Source organism: Trachurus trachurus (assembly GCF_905171665.1).
Source record: "Trachurus trachurus genome assembly, chromosome: 4".
NCBI lineage: Eukaryota > Metazoa > Chordata > Actinopteri > Carangiformes > Carangidae > Trachurus > Trachurus trachurus.
In genome coordinates this window covers 27204137-27230152 of record NC_139898.1, presented here as the reverse complement: position 1 = coordinate 27230152, position 26016 = coordinate 27204137, and the positions used below count along the sequence as shown (strand labels likewise).

General features: G+C 39.5%; 4 protein-coding genes across 4 annotated transcripts; 1 reads left to right on the top strand and 3 right to left on the bottom strand.

The window, feature by feature from the left end:
* Positions 1 to 1948: 1948 nt before the first annotated feature.
* ncbp2 (nuclear cap binding protein subunit 2) lies at positions 1949 to 6585 on the bottom strand. Its single transcript, XM_083969411.1, has 5 exons — positions 6303 to 6585; positions 5063 to 5149; positions 4652 to 4746; positions 4313 to 4451; positions 1949 to 2532 (listed from the first exon to the last, which is right to left on the bottom strand). The coding sequence occupies exons 1-5, from the start codon at positions 6375 to 6377 to the stop codon at positions 2434 to 2436; spliced, it is 495 nt and encodes a 164-aa protein (XP_083825537.1). The 5' UTR covers positions 6378 to 6585; the 3' UTR covers positions 1949 to 2433.
* A 720-nt stretch (positions 6586 to 7305) lies between these two features.
* Positions 7306 to 9342, bottom strand: fkbp2 (FKBP prolyl isomerase 2). The gene is made up of 2 exons (XM_083969685.1): positions 8777 to 9342; positions 7306 to 7749 (listed from the first exon to the last, which is right to left on the bottom strand). Exon 1 carries the CDS (start codon positions 9237 to 9239, stop codon positions 8817 to 8819), a length of 423 nt encoding a protein of 140 aa, XP_083825811.1. The 5' UTR covers positions 9240 to 9342; the 3' UTR covers positions 7306 to 7749; positions 8777 to 8816.
* Positions 9343 to 10595: 1253 nt separating this feature from the next.
* On the top strand, positions 10596 to 11613 carry LOC310985237 (protein NCBP2AS2-like). Its single transcript, XM_083970777.1, has 2 exons — positions 10596 to 10648; positions 10767 to 11613. Exon 2 carries the CDS (start codon positions 10840 to 10842, stop codon positions 11143 to 11145), a length of 306 nt encoding a protein of 101 aa, XP_083826903.1. The 5' UTR covers positions 10596 to 10648; positions 10767 to 10839; the 3' UTR covers positions 11146 to 11613.
* A 2906-nt stretch (positions 11614 to 14519) lies between these two features.
* On the bottom strand, positions 14520 to 26016 carry meltf (melanotransferrin; the record flags this gene model as incomplete). The annotated part of the gene is made up of 16 exons (XM_083969827.1): positions 14520 to 14747; positions 14931 to 15123; positions 16347 to 16531; positions 16643 to 16710; positions 17246 to 17399; positions 18335 to 18529; positions 18633 to 18729; positions 19745 to 19887; positions 20304 to 20469; positions 21491 to 21675; positions 21771 to 21838; positions 23036 to 23192; positions 23292 to 23477; positions 24057 to 24156; positions 24650 to 24804; positions 25968 to 26016. 16 exons carry the CDS (start codon positions 26014 to 26016, stop codon positions 14680 to 14682), a joined length of 2169 nt encoding a protein of 722 aa, XP_083825953.1. The 3' UTR covers positions 14520 to 14679.

Sequence of the window (26016 nt, the reverse complement as noted above, 5' to 3'; positions counted from 1 at the left end):
ATAAAGGAACTGACATCTTGTATTTATTGTTTTCTGAAGAAGGATTTTTATCATTGCACGGGGGCAGAGAATTTAATATCCAAATCCTAATCCATATTATTTTTTCCTCTTTCATCTGCAGTGGCTGCAGGCTGCTGAAGGCATTGGCATTCTTGCTGAGTGTTAGAGAGACAAGAGGAGTGAGGCCTCTCTTATGTCTGCATGGTAACTATGCTGCTGCTGCATTCATTTACCTGACTTTACTGGAAACAAAAGACACTCAAAAGCACCTCCAAAACTGACTAAATAATGGATTAAATAATAAGATGCTGGGTGTTAATTAATGAGCTTTTGAGCAGTGTTTTTGTGAGCGTTGGATAAAGCTGAGTTCACTGTTCCCTTGTTCCCAGACTTTGTGCTAAGCTAAGCAAACTGGCTGCTTCGTAGTGTAACGGGCCTGAGAGTGATATTAATCATCTGCTCTAACTCTCTGCAAAGTGATTAAGCTCATTTCTCAACATTTCACTCCACTCAACCTGTTTGAGTCTGCAGGGAGTTGTAGCAGCTAAACTCTACATAGCAGCAGCAGCAGCAGCATGTCCTGGCTTTATCATTGTGTTAAATGCTTCTTAAAGTGTTTTATTGGGAGGAAAACCACACGAGCTGCTGCAGACTTTGCACCAGCTGACTGAATTTGAACCTGCGCAGATAAAAAAAAAAAAAAATCCTTGTACTTTACTTGTTGAACAGATGTCTAATACCAGCGGAAATGTTCATAGCAGGAGGTCAGGAGCAGTTTTACAACGTTGAGTCGCCTTATCTACATTTATGGCAAAACTATTAAGCAAGCTTTCAAACGTGCACTATTGACCCCGGACATCTGCTACAGAGAATATGAGCAATTACAGAGAAAGCCTGTAATGATAGCATGGGCTTGTTGGTCTAGGGGTATGATTCTCGCTTCGGGTGCGAGAGGTCCCGGGTTCAAATCCCGGACAAGCCCTGATCACTGAAGATCTTTGTTTGCTGGCGGAAAGTGGTGTAAGCTTTGTCAGGCATGACTGAGACATTTGTCTGGACCAAGAAACAACCGGCAAGTGTATAATAGATTCACAATTGAATCAGACTTGCTTCATTAGATACTGTACAGTAAACGCTTTGGACTGATCAGTAGGATCAAATATCCAACAAAAATGTATTTTTAAAATTAGGGAAGGACCATCAAACCAATACCAGGAACCTGAAGTGAGATCACTGTAATTTTTTATTATATATATATTTTTTTGGGCCTTTTTGCCTTTAATGACAGGATAGCCTGCAGTGAGGACTATGGCCTCAACACATGAGGCGGGTGCTCCAACTGAGCTAAACACCGCCCCAGATCACTGATTAATAGTATCATTAGAGCTGCTAAAATCAATGTGATTTTAGTTTTGTTTGTCAAGAGAAAAACTAAAGCAAATGGGAACAAAAGAAATACTGACACGTAAATTAAAGCAGAAATAAGCGATCCAGTTTCTTTGGCTAACTTCCTGTCAGCTGGAGTTAGCAGTCCCCGCCCTCGTCCCTACGTCACCACATTCACGCGCATCCCTTGGCTGCACACAGAGAGGACCGCCCCTTTATGCCGTTCTCTCTCCTCCTTGGATAAAGGTTGTAGGATACAAGGAAAGTTTTCTCCTCAGCTTACAGCAGAGCAGAGTGACTGACAGACCCGTGTTTCAGACCAAACACTCTACTATATAAGTGATTGCTGTCGGAAGATATAACTATTTAAGACTTATATTAACACAAACATTCTGCTTACTTCTGCTTTAACAACCTAACATGTAGGCGTTCATGTTGTTTCCACTGGACATTACAAAATCTATTGATGCAGCTTCAAGCTGCTATACAATAACATACAGAAAAGATGTATTTATACATCTATACATAAAAAAAAAATCTAAAAAGTCTGAATGTCAAAAAAAAACTTTATTTAAAAAAGTACACATTGTTTGAGACAAAAACGTTCTATCATGTAAATCAAGTACATCAGCAGAAATTAGAGCTGGACATGGTGCCTATATAAGATCAGACAGTCAGTTTGATATTACATGCATTCAATACATCCCAGTCGTTGCATGGTATCAATATTTCAGCCTGTAGGAAAATATGTTACTTTTATCTGCAGGGTTATAAAAATGTCACACTGTAACTTTGGGGTTGGGTCTGTGTTGAGCTTAGTGTGGAGGTCAGATACAGTCGGCAGAGAAAAGACGTGACCAAAGGAAATAAATAACAGATGCTGATTTCCAGAATGTAGTCGACCCTGCAGGGCTGCTGTCGAGGATTTTATTCTAACACTGGGAGAAACAATGTGTGTTGGCAGGTCGATGAGAGGAGATTAATCCGGTCCAGGACTGACTGTGTGGTTCTGTGTCGTCCAGGCAGAATGTCGCGGTGAGGTTCAGTCTAAAACGTGTGGCGTGGCTCCACGATCGGATGCTGCGAAGCCAGTTTCCCATAACCACCTCTGGCTGGGTCGTAGTCCTGCCTGTATTCATCTCTCACCTACACAACAAGCACAAACACAGCACAGGTGAATGGAAGTTTCCATAAATGACGGGTCATGTCTGTAAAACTTGTCCACTGTTTATTTCTGACCTGTATGTTTTTGACTTTTATTCACATACGTTATCAGAAAAGCAACAGATGCTGGACACAATGTGGTTAAATTAATAAACTGCTGACAGAAAATAAAATAAAGTGAAGAAGAGAGATAAAGATTAGTGATAATATAGGCTATTAGAATAAATCCAGCTAAATTTAACTTATTGTATAGATTATAATGACAAGGAAGCTTGATGGTTCATTTATGAATAGGTGTGGGAGTAAATAAGTTTCACTTCTTCCCACTCCTTTTCGGATATGAAAAAACAAATTATTTTCATTTTCAATCATTTTTATTCTTCATGTATTGTCTTTGTAAAGCATTTTTTTGTTATGTCTGTCCATTACTGTATTATTTCTTAAAACATGTCCAAAATTATATTATTGCATGTGACAAATAAATTCTCTTGAACTTGATCTTGATAATAAACTGAAACTAACTAACTAAGGTATAAAATGCACTGTGTGATAGCAAATTATTAAAAATACTAATAGTCCACATTTTCAAGCTGTGTATGTTAATTCAATTATTAAAAAGGACAATGCAACTAAATGTTATAGACAAAACGGTCAATAATCGAGCAGCTGCGGCTGTAAACACTGTCCCACTGGTGCTGAGTAACTCTTTCAGCTTCTATCATACGTTACTTAACATTGAAGGTCTATTTTACCCCTAAAATAAACCAGTCCAATGTTTATTTACATTCTCCTGGAAAGCTCATTGAGTACAACTAAATCGGTTATGTATGTTGCATTTGTTAACGGGATAATATACAGTTTCAAATGCCATGCTTTAGTAATGCTGTCTCTTTAAAGGCCATGCTTAATCATGCATAATTTATTTTGGAAGTTATATCACTTTCTAAATACCATACTTGTGTATTAAAATGTTGTGATATAGTGTATTGATTTTTTTGAATGCCATTTTCAGTATATGTCGTTTTTCCAAATGTCACAGTACGCTTGTGTTTTATATCAGTTTCCAAAATGCTGTGCTGCAGAAAGTCCTAAACTTTTGTTCAATAGGATGAACGAGAAAAAACAGGTGGGGGGTGAAACCCAGACAGAGCATCAGAAACTATTTTGGACCCATGTGGTCAACCTGCAGTTTCATTCTGCACACTGTTACTTGTGTGGGATGCTTTTAATATTCTAAATTTAAATGTAATACAATCTAGAGTTTAACGGACATGGGTTTTTTAAAAGTGCACACACACACTTTTAAATTGAAGTTGCTGATATGCAAAATTCGATTGGACTTTTCTGCCAAAATAAGCATTTTGTGTTTTCCCACTGAAGTGAATCTTTAACAGAGAAGGAACTGTATTTAGCCAGAGGGATATTAAAGACACCAGACTGACACCCAGCAAAATAACAAGATACAAAACATCCACAAATATGTCTGTGAAACTCATTAAACCACATTAGATTAGATTGAGTTGTTTCTTGTCACTTATTGGCTTCTGATTATATCCACGTTTACTGCAATTATTGTTGTGTGATGTTTTTTTTTTTTTATTCCTTTTGTTTTATTCTGTTTTTTCTCTCTTATCCTGTTGCTATTTGTTGCTGCTGCTGCACAAATGTAAATTTCCCCACTGTGGGACAAATAAAGGAATCTTAACTTAACTTAATTGTTGTGTTAAGTTTGTTACAATTAAATGAATGACAGAATCCTGACCTGTCCTCCAGATTTGCCGCGGCCGTACTGCCGTCCCTCCTTGAAGCCAGCGTCCCAGTCTGTCCTGATGATGCGGTCGTCCAGCCGCGTGCCGTTGATGAAGCGCATGGCGTGTTCTGCATCACCACGTGAGTAGTATCTGGTACAGTCGGGGGTTAAGGTCCGTCGGAGGCTCCCGAACTCACACAACTTCATGCTACAGTGGTGGAATTGAGCTCAAACAAGGCACAACAGAGTGCTGAACTGGTGTCGAGGTGTGTTACCTGTGTAGGTGAATGCAATTATATATTTTTTGTAACAGAGACTATTTTAACTTGGGTTTTTTATTTCAAAGGATACTCTACAAAGCAGAATCCACAGGCTGTCTTCTTGACTTTGTCCAGGCCGATGATGATACGCTTGACATCTCCACTTTTAGAAAACAGCTCATGCACCTGATCAGTCACAAAACATAATAAATGAGCATGTGAGAATTGTGTTAGAAGATAAGAAGTGTGTTCAGTATTAGGAGACTGGTCTATTCAAATATCTTTCAGACTAATACAATTTACATATTGGTTTCAAATAAATGACTATTTCAATAACAGCTCTGTGCGTCACACTTAGATGACAAAGTAGCAAACACGGGATCATTGAGTAACTTCAGAGATAGATTTTTCATCTTCAGCTTCTTGTCATGGAAGAATATGATGATAATTCAACCAGTTTCCAGATTTAATTGATGATCTTCTTGGTAATTCTGTATCCTACCTGCTCCTCTGTGGTGTAGAAGGAGAGGTTCCCCACATACAGAGTGTTGCTCCCCTTCAGCAGCTTCTCCTGATCATAGCGGTTACCCTGAAAAACACAAGCACCATCGGAGAGTATGAGTAAGTATGAGGACACTGATCAGAGCTACGGTTTCTCCACTGTGGTTTACAGAGGTGGACAAAAAAAATATCTGCTGCTATTGAAGCGGCTGTATCTGATTTATGTTCACTTTGCCTCCATAATAACTACTCAGCTCCAGTTAAAGGAATATTATTTCTTGGAAAAACAAGGTGATCAAACAAAAGAACAGTGCTAATACTATCTCACCGGAACAACAAGTTTAATATTCTGTATTAAATGCATCGGTTGATTGTTATAATTGGAGGCAATAGTTATGTGACACATGAAGTCTAAACCTGTTGAACCCAGGCCAATGGGGAGAGGGAAAAACTTTGTAAGAATGATTTATAGATTCTAGACTGATATATATTTATCGTTTCCTCATCCCCCAATGTAAGGATTTCTACTTTCCTGTTTTTTATAAAATAGCAAAAGGATCATTGGGAGCTTTGAGACGAATCAGACAAAAAAAAACACGTTCAAACTGGGGACAAGAGTTTAAGTTTGGGACACTCTGCTGGCCAACTTTTAGATTTTATGAACCAAACAACTCATTGAAAAATAATAATAATAATCCAAAGATTGTCTTATAATAAAAAAAAACATCTTTAGTAAACGTCTTAGGTTGGATGTTCAACTATCATCCAACCATAGCGCCCACTATGCCTCGTAAAATTATGTCGATGTCTTTAAAGGTCGTGGCAGATGTAAGTTACATATTATCGTGTATAGTAGCGCTAGTAATTAATAGGCAACGACTTTTGTGAGTTCAGTTGTCTTGTCTGTGATCTAAAATCAAAAACTATCGATGGTAGGAAGGAAGCTCCTCCTGTGAGCTGCAGAGTAACAACTGCGAACACGTGAAGCTAAACGCTCAATAAATCACAACACTTTAGATAATATACTCGTATTATAATCACGTCAAATCGGTTTTATACCGTGTAGCCCACATCTAGAAATCACAATACCATGTTAAATATGCTTTTTACAGCCATTGAGAAACAAACTCTGATCCGAATCAACGTCGTGCTGTTTGCTAACGAGATGAAAACATGAAGTTACCGTCGACGTTAAAAACATCGGGCAGATCCGTTTTTCTTGAGAATATTTCGCCACTTACCTTAAAATGTTGGTCTCTGTATTGACTAATATCAGTGTAAGAGTCGCTAGTCAAAGCGCTTAATTTAGCAGACATTGTGAACAAGTCGCAGACTGGCGGACGGTCTGTTGTTGCTGCTGCTGTTCAATTGAAAATCGCCGAAAAATAACTTCCGGTTCGTGTGTCCGTCCTCTGTAGAGCTCCGGGTGGGAACTATTCGATAATTACAACTACGCACGCCGAGTGGCGCCCTCTACTGATACAGATTGATACCAGATTTATGATCTTTATAATGTATGATTACGTTGTTTGGTGTACAGTACGCTGAAGATAAAATGAAAATTTCAAAGCTATTTCAAAGCGTTTTGAGCACTCCCTTCTGATAAAAAACAAAACAAAATGGAAAGCATGATATTATCTAATTTTTGAAAAAAAGTGTCAAGGTCCAGAAATAACCCTACTAACCTAATACACCTTACAAAGCATGCTTTTATCTAAATCAGATACTTAAATGTGGTATTTAAAACGTGTAGATTGAATTAACTACAAATTATGCAGCTACCCATTCACTCTATGATGTAACTGCCCACAGTCACATGACTATTAGAGCTGCTGGCAGTTTGCACTGGGAGATGTGGTGCCACTCTATTGGCTGCAGTCCTGTGTATGTCATTGGTCACAGACCGCTAACCTCGTTAGACCTTCCTCTTCACTCCAGTGGGTCTTTTTTTTCTTTTCTTTTCTTTTTTCCTCATTTTCATTCAAACCTCTTACTACTATTTTCTGGGGGAATATATTTGGTATAATTTATTTAGATATTTGCACATGTATTTCACACCTGACCCCATCAGCAGGCAAAATTGCCATTTTCAAGTGCCATTTCTAAATGTCAATTGATTAAAATTAACTTTTATGGGGAAACAATTGCCAGAACACTTCAGAGCATAAATGAGACAGAAAATTATCTAAACTGGAGTTTTCTTTTTTTCTTAAAAAGCAGCAACAAAAAACAGAAAGATTCACATAAAGTCAACATTTTATTACCAGAATTCAAATATTGTGAACAAAACAATTCAATATGTAACTCGTCTGATTTCTGACTAAATCAACAAACTAAATTATCTTGTAAAAAATTTACAGATTTGACTTTTACATCAGAAATAAATGACAGGAAAAGTGAGATGAGACTGCAGGGTGTGACATCTTCATCAACCCCCTCTATAAGCCAAAAACTGGGCTTGACTGCAGTCTTTCAGCTCCATTAAGGTTTACAAGGACATACAGTAGTGTCTGTTCTTCTGTCATATAATAAGTTCTGTCCAATAAATCAGAGCATAATTAAGCAAAGCCAGTGAAAGGAGGACAGCAGCTCTGCTGGGGTTGGTGCCAACTCTACTCCCAGATTTTCCATGTAGACTTTATCAGAGGTCAGATGATCTCCACTTGATGCTGCAGCACCTTCTGGAACCTGGAAGAAAACACAGAGTACTAAACGTTTATATCATAAAACAAATAATTTAAACCTGAAAAAATGTGTTTTGCAGAGAGGTTGCTTGTTTTTTTATTCCAATGTTTCCCCATATTGTCACTAGTTGATGCTATCTCTAATAAGGAGTAATATATTTTCAGTCTATCAGTGTACAACACCTGAGCTTTACAGCACTTTATTCATAGCCTGTTGCTTGTAGCTCTACATCTGTTTCTTGTGTGTGTGGCAGCAGCTGAGAGCAGCTGAGGAGAGTATGTAAACTAGGTGCTCAACAAAACATCCCCAGCACTACAGATTCACAAAAGGCCAAACACTGCCAGCCACTCTGCACCTGTATCTGATGTGCCTAATCCTATTTCCATTGCTTTGCTGCCTGGGGTTATGATTCTGAAACAGAGACCGTTAATCAAATGACCACACAGGACATCTGTTTTCTAGGTTTCGAAGCATTATGATGCCCATTTTGTTCAGCCAATAAACCAAAAACTCAAAAATGATTATAACCAAGTGAAGGTTGAAGATTAAAATAAAATAAAATAAAATAAAAAAAGGTTTAAAAAATCTTTAACAAGATTTCGATACTAAACATTAACCTTCAGTTCTTGTAATGCAGATACTTGTAGATACTTTAACTTACATCCATAACAGTGAGTAAACGTTATCTACACCGAAGCTGTTTGTGTGTTTAATGCAAAACTCGATTCAATTGTAAACTTATGAAGCAAAATAAAAGTAGGCTATAATAAAAAGTAGAAGTACAAAATTACATGCAAAGGAAATGCACTTTCTATCAATTGTAATGATAACATACGTTTTTTATAGTTGCCATCATCTCTTCTTCATCATCAAAGATCGGATCAAAGATGTGGTTTTTAATAATAATAATATAAAAAAACACGGCACATTGAGCCAGTAACCACTGGTCCAGTTCCCTAAATTAATTAGACAATAACTAATTAAGTACAAAATTACATGCAAAGGAAATGCACTTGTAATAATAACATACGTTTTCATAGTTGCCATCATCATCTATCTCTTCCTCTCCATCAAAGGTCGGACCGCCTCTCGATGTTCAGCAGCTCCACTTCGAAGATGAGCGTGGCTCCTCCGGGGATCTTGGGGGGCGCTCCCCGGTCTCCGTAGCCCAGCTCGGAGGGGATGACCAGCTTCCTCTTCTCGCCCTCGCACATGCCGAGCAGCCCCTGGTCCCAGCCCTTGATCACCTGCCCGGTGCCCAGGGTGAAGGTGAAGGGTCTGTCGCGGGGGATGCTGCTATCAAACTCGGTGCCGTCCTCCAGCTTGCCCGTGTAGTGCATGTTCAGCACGTCTCCTTTACGGGACTTGATGGGGCAGTTGTCCACTCGCTTCTTGATGCCGATCTGCAGCTTCTTCTTGTCGGCGCCGCTCACCAGCAGCAGCAGCGGGCTCAGCGACAGCACCGTCACCGCGAACAACAGGTAAGCCCGCATGGTTTGCGTTTTTTTTGTTGCAAAGTTTTCTTAATGGAGACACCAAGCGCGATGCTCCGTGAGAAAATCTCGGAGGGGATGAATAAGGGGAAATGAGCAGGAAATCTGTTCCTGATAGCGGAAGTACGTGCGTAGGATACGATACGACCGGAAGTGTTTTGTTTTCAACCATTGGTGTTACCAGGAAAATCGTCCGGTTTGTGTTGAAGTTAGTTTCACACTCGTACAGAAAAAAAAAAGGACTGACTCCAAGCATCACACATTTTTTGTATGAACTTCATCAGTACAAAAAGAAAGAAAGAAAGAAAGAAAGAAAGAAAGAAAGAAAGAAAGAAAGAAAGAAAGAAAGAAAAAGAAAAAAAAGGAATATTTCTTTGTTTTTGCTCACTTTATTTATTAAACTTCCACAGGTGGAATGGTTCAGGTTCATAGGTTATGCTTGTAATGGTATGTGGTTTTTAATAATAATAATAATAATAATAATAATAATAATAATAATAATAATAATAAAAGATAAATAAATAACAACAATAATAATAATAAAGAAATAAATATTTCTCTGTTTTATAAAACATACAACTGTAATTTCCCAGCTTGGGATCAATAAAGTCTATCTATCTATCTATCTATCTATCCACACAGCACAAATGAGCCTGTAACCTTTGGTTACACTGGTCCAGACATCCTTACCTTCATTAATCAGACAATAATTTATTTGCAAATAACCCTAATTAGAAGTTAAACAGATATTGGTAAGTTATAAATATGTTTACATTTTCTTGTCAGAGCTAAAGTTTAGGATTACAGTAAAATTGTCATTTTATGAGGTCAAAGGGAAATCAACCTTATGGATACTAATTGTTTAGATGGTGTCCTACATACCGCTCTCATCTTTCATCATTATGTCTTTGCATTGTAGGCTATGTTAGAAATGATAGGCTATTTCAAACTTGTAGAGCTTGATTGCTTTGTTTACAATGGGAATGTCTTGATTAGATTTCAACAGCAAAAAAAGTCAGTATGTTATTTCAATGGTCATAAAAATTAAGACACAACTGTTCATGTTGTTTTGATATTTTTAAAGCACGTAGTATCACTCTGCTGTAGTGACCGTCCCCTTCTGATAAAACATTTAATGTGTTTTTAATGTGTGTTTTTTTTTATAGAATACCTTACATTGAGTTTTTTTAATTAATTAATTAAATGTGTTGAATCTACTAAATGTTAAATCATGTTGAAACTACAGAAACACCCCCAGAACTGAATGTACCATTGTGCTGTAGCTATGGTTACCACCAGTGGCCGCTGTTCGCTGTTCTTGTTGTGTTTGTGAAACCAACTTCAGCCTCAGTCCGAACTCGACCACTAGTCACCCAGAGCTGCTGCTGAGGTCACCTGGCTCACCCGAGGTAACTAACTAACTAAGTCTTTGTCAGTCAAATAATTGAAATATACACACCACTGCTAACGTGACAGCTAAAGCTAACACCCGGGGCTAACGAAGGTTAAATGTTGTTGTCGTTACAGGGCTGAACTTCACGAGAGGTAGTGGACGGGACATAACAGACCGGAAATAAACAAACACCACACGGGGGTAAAAATGCTCTCTCGGTTGTTGTTCTCCCTCCTCAACAACCTCCATGTGGTCGAGAAGCTGGCAGAGTCTCGGCCGATCCGCCGGGCGGCCCAGATCACCGCCTACGCCATCACCAAGGCGCAGATAGCCGGCCGGGACGCGTCGCAGCGGGTCCTGCGGTCACAGACGCTGCGGCAGGTGCAGCAGGAGGCCGGGAAAGCCCCCACTGACCTGGGGGAGGTGGGCACACGCCTCAAGAAAGTCCGAGAGACATTTGTGAATGAAGTGAAGGAGGGGTGGAAGGAGGGCTCCAGACAGATCAAGAAATGAAGAGGAGGAGAGACTTTGGCATGACACCTGATGATGACACCTCACCTGACTACCTACCTGTTGAAGAAACTGTAAGGAGATGAAAGGAGAAATAATAAAGCATCAACCTGCCTTAGACATGTGGTGATCAACTGCACCCATCAGGAAGTGGACTGGCTTCACGCTGGACTCGGATCAGTTGACAGTGCATGTTTTTGTTAATAGCCTACATATGAACAGATCAACACCATGTTAGGTCCTGGGACACCTCATCCTCTCCCCCTCTTACCTCCACCCCAGCACTGATAAAGTCTGTCAGTAGGACACCAGTCCTGACCTCAAGACCCTTTTCTGATCTGTTCATTCAGTTATTAGTGAGAAACAAATCAATTTTAACAGCTGAATATGTGTAAATATATAGAGGGATGTGGATATGTGTAAACAGTGAATTCACAATTTAATTCAGACTGTGTCAATAAAGATTATAATTTATAATGTCTCAACAGTCACAACTGTTTTCACATTAATCTATGAGAGTGGGAAAGTTTCTCTGTGCGCACACCCAGTTGTGTTTTGTGATATCACAAGCCACAAGCTTTTGAAGCCACATAGTAGATCCAATATCACAGCTAAGCAAATTTCTGCTATGGACTTGTATTTTTATACACACTCAAGATTTGACACCAGACAAAATAAGTATTAATCAAATATTAAATTGTGTTAAGAAGAGGGCCTCTGTAAATCCTAGGGCTGCCACAGAAGAGTCTGATGAACTGGAGTACACTGAAGTTCACGGAGTCCACTGCTTCCAAGTTGTAACTCATAGTTCATACTTAAGACATGGAGATGAATTTACAACATAATGTCAGTAGAGATAACAACACAGGACGTTTTATTACTCCTAGTGAGACGTGGTCACTGCAGTGGCACAGGCTTGTGTTCAGCTCTACCTTCAAACCCTGAACTGCACACGTCTCACGCCAGAATGAACAAAGTTTATCACATCTGGCTGGATCCATCTTTTGGCCTTGACCCACTGACTGTTCTGTTACTTTTGAGTGCAATAGTTGATGAAAAATATGTAATGATTCATTTTGTAGTGTAATTTTTAAAAACATTTTTAAAGAAAATATAGAGTTTCAGATGAGAGAACTCTAATTTTCATGATTTGACAAAACAAAACATATTTATGAAAAGACATGCCACTATGGAGGCATGGACTCATGGAAACACTGCTGGTATTTTATTCAATTGTTTCCAGTGTTCTGGTGTTAATTAACAAAGTAATGCATTATAAGTGAGTCAATATAATATAAAAACTAGAAACTATGAGAGCTAATAGTAACACAGTTTATGACTTACCTCACACATTTGATTGTATAAACAAACCCCATTTATTCTGATGTAAATTAATTTCATTACAGCCACTGTGGGAAGCGTTAAAGGGCTGCTATGATAAGGATCCTGATATGACTCTGAATCAGAGGTTGGAAATTGCAAATAAATAAAAAGAATAAGTTAATAGCATGATAAATAAAAACTCAACAGTGTTCATTTTGCAGCATATTCAGAAGCTTTATTTCATTTGAAAAAGCAGAGAAAACAGCTTCATGTAGTAATACTTGTGCAGGCGCACTGGCCTGGCAACTAAATATTAGTTACATCTTATATCATTTCATTTAGAAATAGAAATAAATCTCTTAAAAGGAAGGTGAGACATTAGTTTCTGACAGCATGAGTCAGTACATATACACTGATATGGCAGCTGAACTTCATATAAAAATAAATCTCTCAACATAGGAAAATACACATCCAATCAGCAATTTCAAAAAGCATCAAGCAGCAGGAGGTACAGTAGTTGTGACAGGAAACTGGTTAGTTCCAGTTAGTAAAGAAACATTTCTGGAGTGAGTCGTTTGGGTCGGCAGACATGAGGGCTCAGAACAGTCATTCATTCACATATATTGTCTTTTAATTGTCACTTGCCAATAAACCAGTATTAAAAACCTGTTATCTTTCTTCCACTGACACAATCTCTTTGCAGACTTAAACTATCCAGACAAAAAAACGAAAACTCATTCACTCTTAATCACAAACCAAAGGATGTTTTCTTTGTGTTCTCCCCAAACCAGCGTGTTAGAGTCACTCACTCCATTTATGTCCAAACCAAAATACTAAAAATGTTTCAAATTAGCTACGGAAATAAGAAAGAAGCTAAAGAATTATACAGAAAAAGATCTGGATGTTGAGCTGCAGGCAGGCTCAAACAAATAGGCTACTAAGTCACATTGTGTGAATTCAATTATTATTAATAGCCTATTATTATTATTTTTTGTCCTTTTTTTCCATTTGAAAGCATTTGAGGAGAACACATGAAGCAGACAGACCTATGGATTAAAAACTCAATCACTCATCATCATCACACCATCCCCAGCACAGCTCTGTGTGGAGGCAACACTAGTGCATATTCACTGATATGGCATTAGCTTATAGCAAGGAGCACGGCCTGAACCGAGACAAGGCCGTGTCCATTAGTAGTACTCACAGAGCAAAGAGCAGCAGAGCAGAGCAGAGCAACAATCTGACTTCTACACACACATGAGGCCTTTACAGATTAGGAAACTGACTTGGGATCAGTTACAGGGCGGTTATAGAGTGATAATGTATATTCTGACTTAACAAAGGGAGATAATGATTGGGCTGACTGACTCTGTGAGTTCATTTGAACTTCCCACCTTTTTTTTTTTAAAGTAAAGTGTTGCTTAGGTTGAATAACAGAAAAAAACATATTTTCTCATTTATTTAGTGCATTTGAGTAAATGTATATCCACCTCAATACAATGCTCACATTCCTGAAAAGTTAAAATTCAAGAGTGACTTTACTTGAAATTATTTGGATAATCCCCAAACAGTAGCCTACTTTCTACTACTACTACTGTTTACTAATTCCCTATAAAAGTTACGGAGCGTGTGCTCTGAGGATTATCCAAAGTGCTGCAAAAAGATTATGTAATTTTTTTTTCTATAAGCTCCACAAATGCTGTGTTTCACCTGCTTTCTATCGAGGAAGAGGCAGAATCAAGAATCAAATCTGGGACAAACGTCAGTAAACTCAAAGGTCAGGTTCAAGTGACGTAGTTTCAGGGAAGTCAAGGCGTAACCTGTGGCTCATGTGGTGTTTAAAGATCAGACTGTGTGTTCTTTGGAGAGACAGAGAGGCACCGACCACTGTAGAGCAATGTAACAGGTGGCAGCATACACACTGATATGGCAGCTCACCCTCAGTAAACAAAGTGGTCGCGACACCTTCTCTCATCTCTAAACTAACTTTTCTCTGCCCGCTAAGAACAAATCCTTCTTTTACCTCGACGGTAGCAACATTTTAAATCCAAAGGCGGCTCCAACATGCCATCCTCTCATACAGTACATTCAAATATCATACAATCAGGAAGAAGATATGCGATTTTACCATAAAACACCAAAGGGAGGGGGAGAGGAGTGGATCAGAAAGAAGGGCTGAGGAAAGGAGTAGGAGAAAGAGGGAAGGATGCGCTTTTACATCCAGACGTTGGTCAGCATGAAGCTGAGCAGGGCCGTCAGCATCAGCCACGCAGACGACGTCACTGGAACAGAGGGAGAGACACCGTGAAATATCAGAGAAGGTAACGTCCTCAGGGAATAGTGAAGGTTATAATTAGTCACTTTCAGAAAATTACAATGCTTAGTTTTGCTCTGTAGGAGTAGCAAAACTTACAAATAGCTCCTTTACATGGTCATAATGCATATTAAACTGATGCATTTCTTACCTGCAGCGGATGAATTACACTCCAGCTCCACCAGAGAGTCCATGTAGCCCTGTCCCAGCCACTCCTGGTAGGTCTTCCTGTCAGCGACGCCCACCAGGCGAACGGTGGAGTCTTTGAAGATGAGGTCTGTGCCCTGATAAGCCGTTGAGTCAAACATCCTGAAGCCAGAGCCGGTGTCGCTGCTGAAGTGCTTCTACAGTGAAGAGAGGAGATAAGGAGATATGTCAAAACTCTGAAACACTAAAAGTTCACATCTATTTATTTATTTTCTGGTCAGAATATGATTAACTTTACTAGACTATCCACAAAGACACTATATCCTACTGTTTATGATTGGAGACATATGGCTGACAAGTAGTGTGCACCTTAATTAATTCATTAATACATTCCTGGGAAATCATGAATGGATAATATAAATGGACATTTTTATTTTTCAGTTCTTTCACTATATATATGTATACTATACACTGTGATCTCATGTTGAATTTGTGAATATTGCTTTAGAGAAGCTTTTGTGGTTTAAAGGTGTACAGAAATGGCCGTTTGTCCTGTTTGTCGCGCCGAGTTGTCACGAGCTGCAACACGAGTTTACCCGAGTGAGGAAAACGAATTTGATTGGTCGTTATCGAGCGGGCGGGATATTCAAAGCTTGGGGCGAGACCGAGCTCCGTGTGTGTGTGCGTGTCTCAGACGTTTGAATGACGGATGACGGATCCAATATCAGTGGCTGGTGAATCGTGTACAGGCTGACGTATAATCCGTGCGCCTGCATTATCCAATGCGAAAAAAAAAATACACACTTTCATCCCGGATTTACTCAAAAATAGAATTTTGCACAAAGTTTGGCCTACAACGTCTGAAAGATGAGTTATCACATTAATTTTATGACCCAAAGTGGGCTCAAATTCAATTTTCTTTTCTGTACACCTTTAACAGGAAGTAAAACATGTTTTATTTAACAAATACTGTGTTAGACTTAAAGCAATAGTTCACCAAAAAATGAAATTCATGCTGATGAATACCCCGGAGTAGTTTTTCATTGCTCAAAGTGCATCTAGAGACCCGGGAGGGGGGTTTGTAGTCCTTATATGAGAGTCAATAGCGCCCGACACAAAAAGTCCATAAAACTACACAAAGTTGGACTACGAACCCCCCTCCCAGGTCTCCAGATACACTTTGAGGAATAAAAAACTACTCTAAGTTATGCTGCTGATCGGTTCTTCTTGTCTAACAACACCGCATATTTTTTCATCTCTTCACATTTTTTTAGCAGCTAAATGTTGACACTCAGATGTCAGACCATCCTTGAATCCAACACCAAGAAGAACCACAACATGATGATGACATAAAAGTATTTTATTCTGAAGGATTTCATATCTTCCAACAGTTTCTTGTCAGTATGAAGGAGACTCTTACCTGAGCGTGGTCCAGGAGTCCGTAGATGTCGTGGATGTTGGTGCCAGGCCGTACCATCACAGCGTGGGAGGGGACTCTGGCCAGGTTACAGTGTTTGTACTGGTTGACCTCGGCTTTAGAGCCCTGAGAGCAGAGCAGCTGGAAATCTTTGGAGGAGAGACCTGTAGCCCAGGATTCGCCATTTCCTGGAGTCAACACAACAACACAGTCAGGTGGGTTAAAACTGTTCTTAAGACCCAGCCCCCCCCAAAAAAACCAAAAACTGTGAGAATCTAAAAAGCAGCTGCTTCTCTCACCATCGGTGTTTTGGAAGACAGTAGAGTGTTTGACAAAGGCCACGTCTCCGTCTCCTTTCGCCATACACCTGAATGTACAGATAGACATGAAGAGTGAAGAGTGCAGTACACATACAAGTAGCTTTTCTATTTTTAGGGGCTCAGCGCTTTATAAAAGCTGAGTAAGTTTACAGGAAAAATAATCAGTTCATTGATAAAAGTCATAAAAGCTTCATGAAAAAATCAACTGTAATTCCCAAGGTATGTTTCAGTAAGAAGCATCTACGTACAAGACTACAGCCCTGTGAAAACTGACAGAACAATCAGCAACAATTACATCTCAGTTTCAAGTTTCTATGTGAACTCTTGGATGAATTCAAGCAATCCTAAAAAATGAATATCACAGCACTTCTTATTGCTTAGATTAGACCTGAGATTATCGGTGGTGTAGTATTTAGAGCGTCCACTGTGTAAAAACTTTAAAAAGGGACAGTAAAACGTAAAATGTAAAAATGTAATATAAAAAAACTGGTATAGATGTCATTACAATAAATATTGGAGATGCTGACATGTTATTCTTGTGAGGGGCAGTGGTTGGTTTGTGGTGTTCCAGTGTTTCAGTACCTGAATGCACCGTCGTATCCATCGTACCGGTCTTTTCCCTTCTCACACTTGGAGCTTCCTGCGCTGTCTCCCACACACAGATCACACAGGTTGCTGGGGAAACCAGCCTGATTGGCACCTGGGACACAGCTCTGCTTGAAGAACCCGCCCACCGCTGAGCATCATGGGAGAAGACAGGAAACAGGAAAGTCAAACAATGGACACATTACATTGTATACAAATTTACATAGTGATGCAGCATGATCACATGTTATCAAATTCATGTTGTTATCAAAACCACCAAATCATTTTATCAGAAGTGGCTAAGACCCAAAAAGATTAATTATGAATTAATTTACACCACTAAATATTTTGTTTGGAGTACTGGATGCAAAACGCCCGCAGATTGTAAACATGATCATTCTGAACTTGATTTTTTTTTTAGAAATAAAGTGCGACGCCAATTTCTTTTGGAAAACATTATCGCAACAAATCAAGATAAGATAGAAATGCATTAAAAAATGGGGGAAAAAAACGTACGTTTGAGTAAATGTACTGTTGCTGTTTTAGTAGTTTCACATCCCTTTTTTTTCTTTTTTACTTTTCTGTCCTGTTTTGGTCCTGCTTTCTGCTTTATTATGTCGTCAGGTTTGTTCTGTCCTTTGTTTTCTGTTTGTCTGTTTTTGGTCAGTGTATTGTCAGTTTATAAATTGTGTATGTTATTGCCTGTTTCTATTTTTTTTTTTAAATTGACCTCAGGTTCACACATCTAGAATAAAAACTCTACATATAAAGACAACATTGTACATAAATGCTTGAACACCTTGAGTACTCTTACACTTTGCACTGTTTTTTTGCTTTACTTTGACAATTGACAGCAAAAAAGAGAGACAGGGACCTCAGGAGGACTGGTGGTGGTGGTGGAATCAAAACACGCATTTTAACATAACTTTTTTTTTTTTTTTTTTTTTAAGTAATCAGCAGACTAATCAATTAAGAAATATATGTATTTTGTCCCTGTTAAAAAAAGTCTAAAGTCTAAATATTTTCTGGTCGTCTGCCGCCTCCGTCACTCTCACTGACACTCACACACGCCAACACGCCACTGACCTTTGGGTATCTCACACTGCTGTGGGGTGATCAGGCCTTTCTCTATCAGCGCTGCCACGGGAACGTTCCAGCCAGCGGTGCGACCATATCCGGTGTGACAGGAGCGGCGGCCACGCAGGTCGTCAAGGTTACGGATGTCATAGCTAGTCTTTTTTACCACCACGACTGCGTAGTACATGGAGCCATCACGGTCCTCTGGAGACGAAAAAGAAAAAGGATAAAAGGAAAACGATGAATGTGTGTGTTTGAATCCAGAGCGATGAGGCAGCGGTGGTGTTTTTGTTCTTTGTGTTTTTACCCGTGTAGCTCTCTGCGGTCGCAGGGACGAGGCCGTAGTCTTTTCCTGCTTTGTAGATGTAACCTCCGTCCAGAGTGATGGCATCAGCCTCGTTGTTCTGCACCAGAGTGAAACAGGAGAGCACAGACTGAGAACAGCTGGAAATAAACATATCAGTTTGTCTTTTGGCTTGGTGTTCATGAGTAAGTGTTGATGCTCCGATGGTTTGGACTGAAATATCTTAAAGGGATAGTCCAACATTTTGGCAAATTTGCCCATTGCCATAATCTCTATAATCTTAGGAGTAGGTTCGTTACCTTTAATTGTCGGTGCAAGCTGTTTTTAGAACGGCAGAGCTCAGAGCTATGCTACAGAGGCTAATGGGATTTCTTGGTTTCCCTCATCAAACTCATCAACTACACAATCCAACAACTCCAAAATGCTCTGGTAGACAAGTTGTGACCTGCACATTCACCACACTATGAGATAATAATGTAACATTACGAAACAGTTGTTTTCAAGGCAAATGCAGAGACTGCTTTCTGAAAAACTGCCCCTGAAGGCAGACGTATCAGCTGTTTTGCATGAATTTACTTCTAAAACAACTCTATCCCTATATAATAATAATCATATCTATGGTTATGACTATAGGGATTATGGCAATGGGCTAATTTGCCAAAATGTTGAACTATCCCTTTAATAATACTTAAGACATTCATGATCCCCAGAGGATGAATCCTAATGAATTCGGTGGTGCCATGGATCATATACATCCATGGGTGGTGCCCTGATTTTCCAACTTGTGCCATCAGCAGGTTGATATTTGTGGTTTTCAAATGTCTCAACAACTTTTAAAATTACCATGAAATGGTACTGATCGTCCCTTCAGCCTCAGTTGCACATTTGGCTCAGTGTTAACTAGCATGCTAACAAGTTAAATCAATATGGTGAACCTGGTAATCATTACTCAGCATCAGCATGTAAGTTGATGTGATAACATTTTCTGATTATTGAACTTAAACTCTTGAACATATCAGTCTCATCCTCGAAAACAAAACAAAAAACTATAGCTAAAACTATCAGTGGAGCAGCTGTGGAGGAGGCAGCAGTGAGAAACAAAAAAAATAAGTCACCTTGATTTTGTTCAAGCAGTCGTCCACAGAGTTCCCGTAGACACACTTGATGGTCGGAGTCAGACCTTTAGTCTGGAAGGCCGTGGCCATGTCAGCACACTTCTGCTGCTCACCGCTGGACAGCACACACCACCGCAGCGTACCTGGGGAATTTAGAGAAAGACAGGTGAGTGGTAAAAAAAAAAAAAAAAGGAAAGAAATACTGATGGATGAGGAGGCGTGTTTCCTGTTTAATCAGAAATATATGAATGAGTCCAACTCTGATTTACAAGGTACTCACATTTCACCTGCCTTACTGATTTAAACCTTTTTTTATTATTATTAACTAGAGAAAAAGCTAATACCATTTAAGTATTTTACTGTGTGAAAGTGTGACATTTACAGTAATGAGGTGTAGGCTACATGGTTAACATAGATGTTGCTAAGAGTAATAAAAATAACAGACATAGAAATAGTCTAGTAATCGTGGAGCAAACTCTGCATTAGTTTTTTCAGAAATAGTGAAATACATATGTTGCATATTGAATATAGAGTATGCATCAGATAGCAGTGGTCTTACTCTCTGCTTTACAGTCCATGGCCTTCAGAGCATTGTAGTATTGACGACCCATCCAGGCCTTGTGGTCTTCTGACTCGGCCGGTTGAAACGTGGTGGAGGACTCAGAGAACAGTAAGCTTCCTCCTCCAAACTCCGTAGATGAAAACATGGAGAATCCCGACTTCTCCTGCAGACAGGAAGTGACACTTTATTAACTTCACTTTGAAAATGCATTATCACATTTAACAGAGGTTAATGAGATTTAAGACAAATTTGGCTGTCTGAGGGTGACCATAGCCTGCATACGAGAATGATCAAACATGATTATTAGTCTTATGACATCACACATGGACAGTTTGGGGCGCTAATACAGATTAAAACTGTATTTTAAAACATCCTCATCAGTGTTTTTGTCTGGGAATGTCAGCTTTGAAGTGAATGTGGACAAGAGGAATCTCAAATGCTGTTGCAAGTTATGCACATTATCTGGACTGGTAAGTAAACAGCTGCTAATGCTAATGTTGACTATGTACTGATACCAAAACATGGCTCCTTTACAGGGATAGTTCAACATTTTGGCAAATTGGCCCATTGCCATAATCCCTATAGTCATAGCAGTAGGTTCGTTACCTTTAATTGTCAGTGCAAGCTATTTTTAGAACGGCGGAGCAGAGCCGCGAGCTGCTCAGAGCTACGCTACGGAGGCTAATGGGATTTCTTGGTTTCCCTCATCAAACTCATCATATACTCATCAATACACAATCCAACAACTCCAAAACACTCTGGTGGACAAGTTGTGACCTGCACATTCACCATGCTATGAGATAATAACGAGATAAATTATGAGACGGAGTCTTTTCAGAGGTAAATTCATGCAAAACCGCTGATGCGCGTTGCCTTCAGGGACAGTTTTTCAGCTAGCAGTCTCTGGATTTGCCTCTAAAACAACTCTATCTCGTAATGTTTCGTTATTATCTCATAGCGTGGTGAATGTGCAGGTCACAACTTGTCCACCAGAGCGTTTTGGAATTTGCACCGACACCGACACTTGCACCGACAAATAAAGGTAACGAACCTACTGCTATGACTATAGGGATAGACAATATTAAATGTCTATTTTCAAATATCAGGGGATGTGGGACAGGTGACAGGAAACACTAGTGGGGTGATGTTGTTGATCTTGGGTGTGTGAGTTGTCAGAAACGTACCAGCCCCTGGGTCAGCATGCTGAACACCACAGAGGGAGTGACGTGATCGCCGACCACGATGCCGCGGAACGGGACCCGGACCAGGTGACATGTTTTCCACTGAGTGACCGGAGCTCTGGTGCCGTCGCGACACAACAGCTCGTAATCAGACGACTTCAGTGCCGCTGCCCACGACGGGCCTTTGCCTGGTGAGAAACAAGACCAGCTGGTTAACAAACTTTGACCACACAGTTGCTGTTTTAACCACCTGATCAGTGTTCATCCATCGCTAAGACCTTACCATCAGTGTTCTCCTCCACTGTGGTGTGTTTGATGAAGGCCACCTCTCCTGCATCTTCAGCCATACATCTACAGAGAAACGCACAGTGAAAGCTGCTTAAACTGGGAAAAGAAGGAATCTAGAAAAGTGTTAACAAAAACAAAAAACACATGCATTCTTCATGTACATACTGTGCAGTGGCATGCAAAAGTTTGGGCACTCCTGCTCAAAACTTTTTGTTAATGTGGACAGTTAAATGAATAGTTCACCAAAAAATGAAATTCAGTCATTATTGACTCACCCTCATGCTGATGAATACTCCAGAGTAGTTTTTTATTCCTCAAAGTGCATCTGGAGACCCGGGAGGGGGGTTCGTAGTCAATAGCTCCAGACACAAAAAGGTCCATAAAACTACACAAAAACCTTGTAATATTCCTCCATACTGCTCGTCCGCTGCAATCCAAGTGTCCTGAAGGGATATAGTCCAGAGTTCACTTGAAACTACATCATTTAGGACATTTTTACAGCCTAAACAGTCCTGTATTGCGCTCTGACGTTCACACGCGTCAAAGTGAGAGCGCACCCCAGGCAAATTTAATACAGGACTGTTTGGGCTGTGAAAATGTCCTAAATGACGTTGTTTCGAGTAAACTCGACTATATCCCTTCAGGACACTTGGATTGCAGCAGACGAGTAGTATGGAGGAATATTAAATGGTTTTTGTGTAGTTTTATGGACTTTTTGTGTCGGGCACTATTGACTCTCATATAAGGATATCGTTGGACTATGAACCGGCCTCCCGGGTCTCCAGATGCACTTTGAGAAATAAAAAACTACTCCGGAGTATTCATCAGCATGAGGGTGAGTCGCTAATGACTGAATTTCATTTTTTGGTGAACTATTCCTTTAAGCAAGCGAAAGATTAAGTGATCTCCAAAAGGCATAAAATCAAACATGAAAAACTCTTTTGCAATATTTTAAGCAATATCAGTGTATTATTTTTGTTTGTTTTTTACAGTTTTAGAGTGAAAAAGGGAAACAAAGCAGCAGCCTGCAAGAGATATTTACTATTTACACGCTGTGATCGTTTCCAAAGAAAAGAAGAAAAGATATTGTTTAAAATGTAAAGAGAATGTGTTATCTGTAACTTTATGCCTTTTAGAGATAATTTCATCTTCCACTTGCTGAACTGTTCACATTAACAGAAATTTTGACCGGGGGTGCCCAAACTGTTGCATGCCACGGTACATTTCTCTCGAGTATTGCAGTATGAATGTGTGCTATACCTGAAAGCGCCTTCATAGCTGTAGTATCTCTCCTTGTCGGTCTTCTCACATTTGTGATTTCCAAGGTCATCTCCTGCACACAGCGCACACAGAGCTGGAGGATCTTCCACCGTGTTCGCTCCGGGGATGCAGCTCTTATTGAAGAAATCTGCCACACCTGATGGCAAACACACACACATATATATAATCACAGATGCCTCTCTGCAGCTTCAGAAGGATATATGTGTGTAATTGAGTATATGAGCATTTGTCCTACCCTGTGAGACGTCGCAGCCCATCACGGACATGTAACCCTGGTCTATGAAGTATCCCAAAGGCATGTTCCAGCCGGCTGTTCGGCCTTTCCCAGTGTGGCAGGTATTTCTTCCTGCCAGGTTGTTGATGTTGATGGCAGAGTTTGCTTTCTTCACCACGGCTACCGCGTAGTAGACGGCACCAGTATCTGAGGCAACGGCAGCAGCATTGGTGTTAACGACACACGTGTGACACTGGGACATTAGACAGTTGCACAGTAACATGTTATTATCAGGGAAGACCCAGATCAAAGTACAGACTTTCAGTCCTGTTCTGTGAAGAGATTATAGGAGGTGATAAATCAGAGCTGCTGTGTTATCTATGATGAACTACAAGATTACACTGAGCTAATGTGTCATTGCAAGTGGAGAATCAGCACATATCAAGAATATGAGGGAGAAACAAGGGAATGGAGTTATGTAGAAAAAGTAGAAGAAAGAAAGATAAATTTGACAAGAAATAACAAGCCGCAAGTTGTTTTTTTATGACAGAAAAGAAAACATTAATGTCAGTTCTAATGAAGACCAATGATTGAAGAAGACAGTAACATAATTTGGTGTTTTCCAGATGAACTGAATATTAAAAACGACATCCTCATCAACACATTTGGAAACGATACTCAATGAGCATCATCACACATAACAGTACAGCAGCAACTCTGACCATCATGTTCCCCGTCATCATCAAACAATGCGATTTCCGATTAGTTATTGTCGTTGAATCTTACCATCAGCCTTTGATTCGGCGGCGGCCATCTTGAAGGAGGCCGTCTTTCCCAGGTTGTAGATGTCTTTGGAAAATATGGACAAGGCATCAGCTTCTTTGTTCTGCAGAGACAAAGAATATAAAAAATATTAAAAAGGAGAAATAAAGTGTTAAAAGTCTGTTGTAGCTCATCTGTGGCCTTGTGATGATAAAAAAAAAACATTTAGGGAAGGCTACTGAGTAAAATTTATGATGCATTATTTTGTTTGATTTGCAGCTTCTGTTAATCAGGACATACTGGTCACAGATCAGAAATCCTCCCGTTTGTGGTCGTCATAAACCGGCCTGATAACTGAACTGCATCACCTGTTAAGATGTTTACTGCAACTTTCCATATGGCCTGTGTTATCTGAAACCTGATTGTGCGTTCTGCCCTGTCTGAGTGATTTAGCTTTTAATGAGTCCCCTGCTGTCCTGGCTGATACAGAGAGAATAGATAAGGAAATTTATTAAAATGCAATATAATGATCAACATGAATCCACAGTGTGATGATACAGGGACAACAAACACTATTAAGTTCAACGAGTTTAAACCATTTCATTATCAAAACCAACCTGCAGCTTCTGAACGCAGCCCTCCATTGTCTGGCCGTTGACACAGCCAAGAGATGGACGGATGGAGACGCGGGCGAAAGCCTCCGACATGGCCTGACATTTCCTCTGCTCGTTCTCTGAGATGGTGCACCATCTGATGGTGCTCTGACCAAACACTGAGAGAGACGGAGACAGAAACAGTTCAGTTATTACATTACTCCAACAAGTGGTTGATAAAGACAGCATCGAGTGTTTAACAGAAACATCCTGGTTTTCTCTTTGTGGTCATTTTGTGCCTCTTTTTCAAATGAGGGCCGGGGCCTCAAGGACCCATGGGGCCCATTTAGTAATCTTTTGTCATTTCAACTGCACCAACTGTTCAAGTTAAAGTTCTTCCCAACCTGAAAGTTGTGTCTTTACTTTTAAGTTCTTGTAAAATGCTTCACTTTTATAAGAAATATAACATTTCTCATTAAGTCTTCGCTCCTAATCGCTCATCCAACTCTCTCAATATAAATATAAGCATGTACTTGAAGCTCCAACCGTAAACATATTAAAACTAAACTGTAAATAACTGTGACAAGCTGTGTTGGGCACCACTGGTTTGGTTTGAGACCTCTGCCAAACAACGTGCATCGGATTTCAGGACGGTTGATTGTGGTCATTAAACTATTTCTGTAAGCATTTGGTGAAACACAGGAAGGCAGCCTCATCAAAAAATCAAATTGCTCTGAAAGTTCCTCTATAAAAATGATCCAACATGTGAGATAAGACTTAATAAACCTTTAAATCTCTATTGAAAATAAAAGAAAATATTTTTAAACTTGATTGAAGTGTTAAGGGGTGAACTGAACTGAATTTGAATAATTAGTTCAAAGTCGTCTCATGACTTTTGAAACTGTAGTTACTGAACTTGAGAAAACAAGTTCAAACAGCTGATTATGTATAATTAGTATTACGTTGAATGTTGTGTTAAGGCCATTTGCTCTTCATTTACATTTGAGTGTCGCTCCTAAACGCTCATCCAACTCTCTCATTTGTGTCTTAAATGAATTTTAACACAAGGGACAAGTGATTTAACTTGCACACACATAAAGACCTAAAAAAAAAAAAATCAATATTCCTTTGTTTAATTGTTTAAATGTAGTGTGCCAACTTTTTTACTGTCTTCACTTTTTTTCTGTGTTTAAGTTCCTTGTGTTTTTTGATACCATGTTGCAAAAATATATTTTTTTCTTCTGAGACAAGGACCTGAAATGAACTATTAAAAAAATGCAGATGCACAAGTAAAACAGAAACACAGATACTTTGTATTTAGATGTAATAAAGCCGTTCTTACCAACATGTGCTATCAGCACTAGAGCTGCCGCTGTCCTCCACATGGCCAT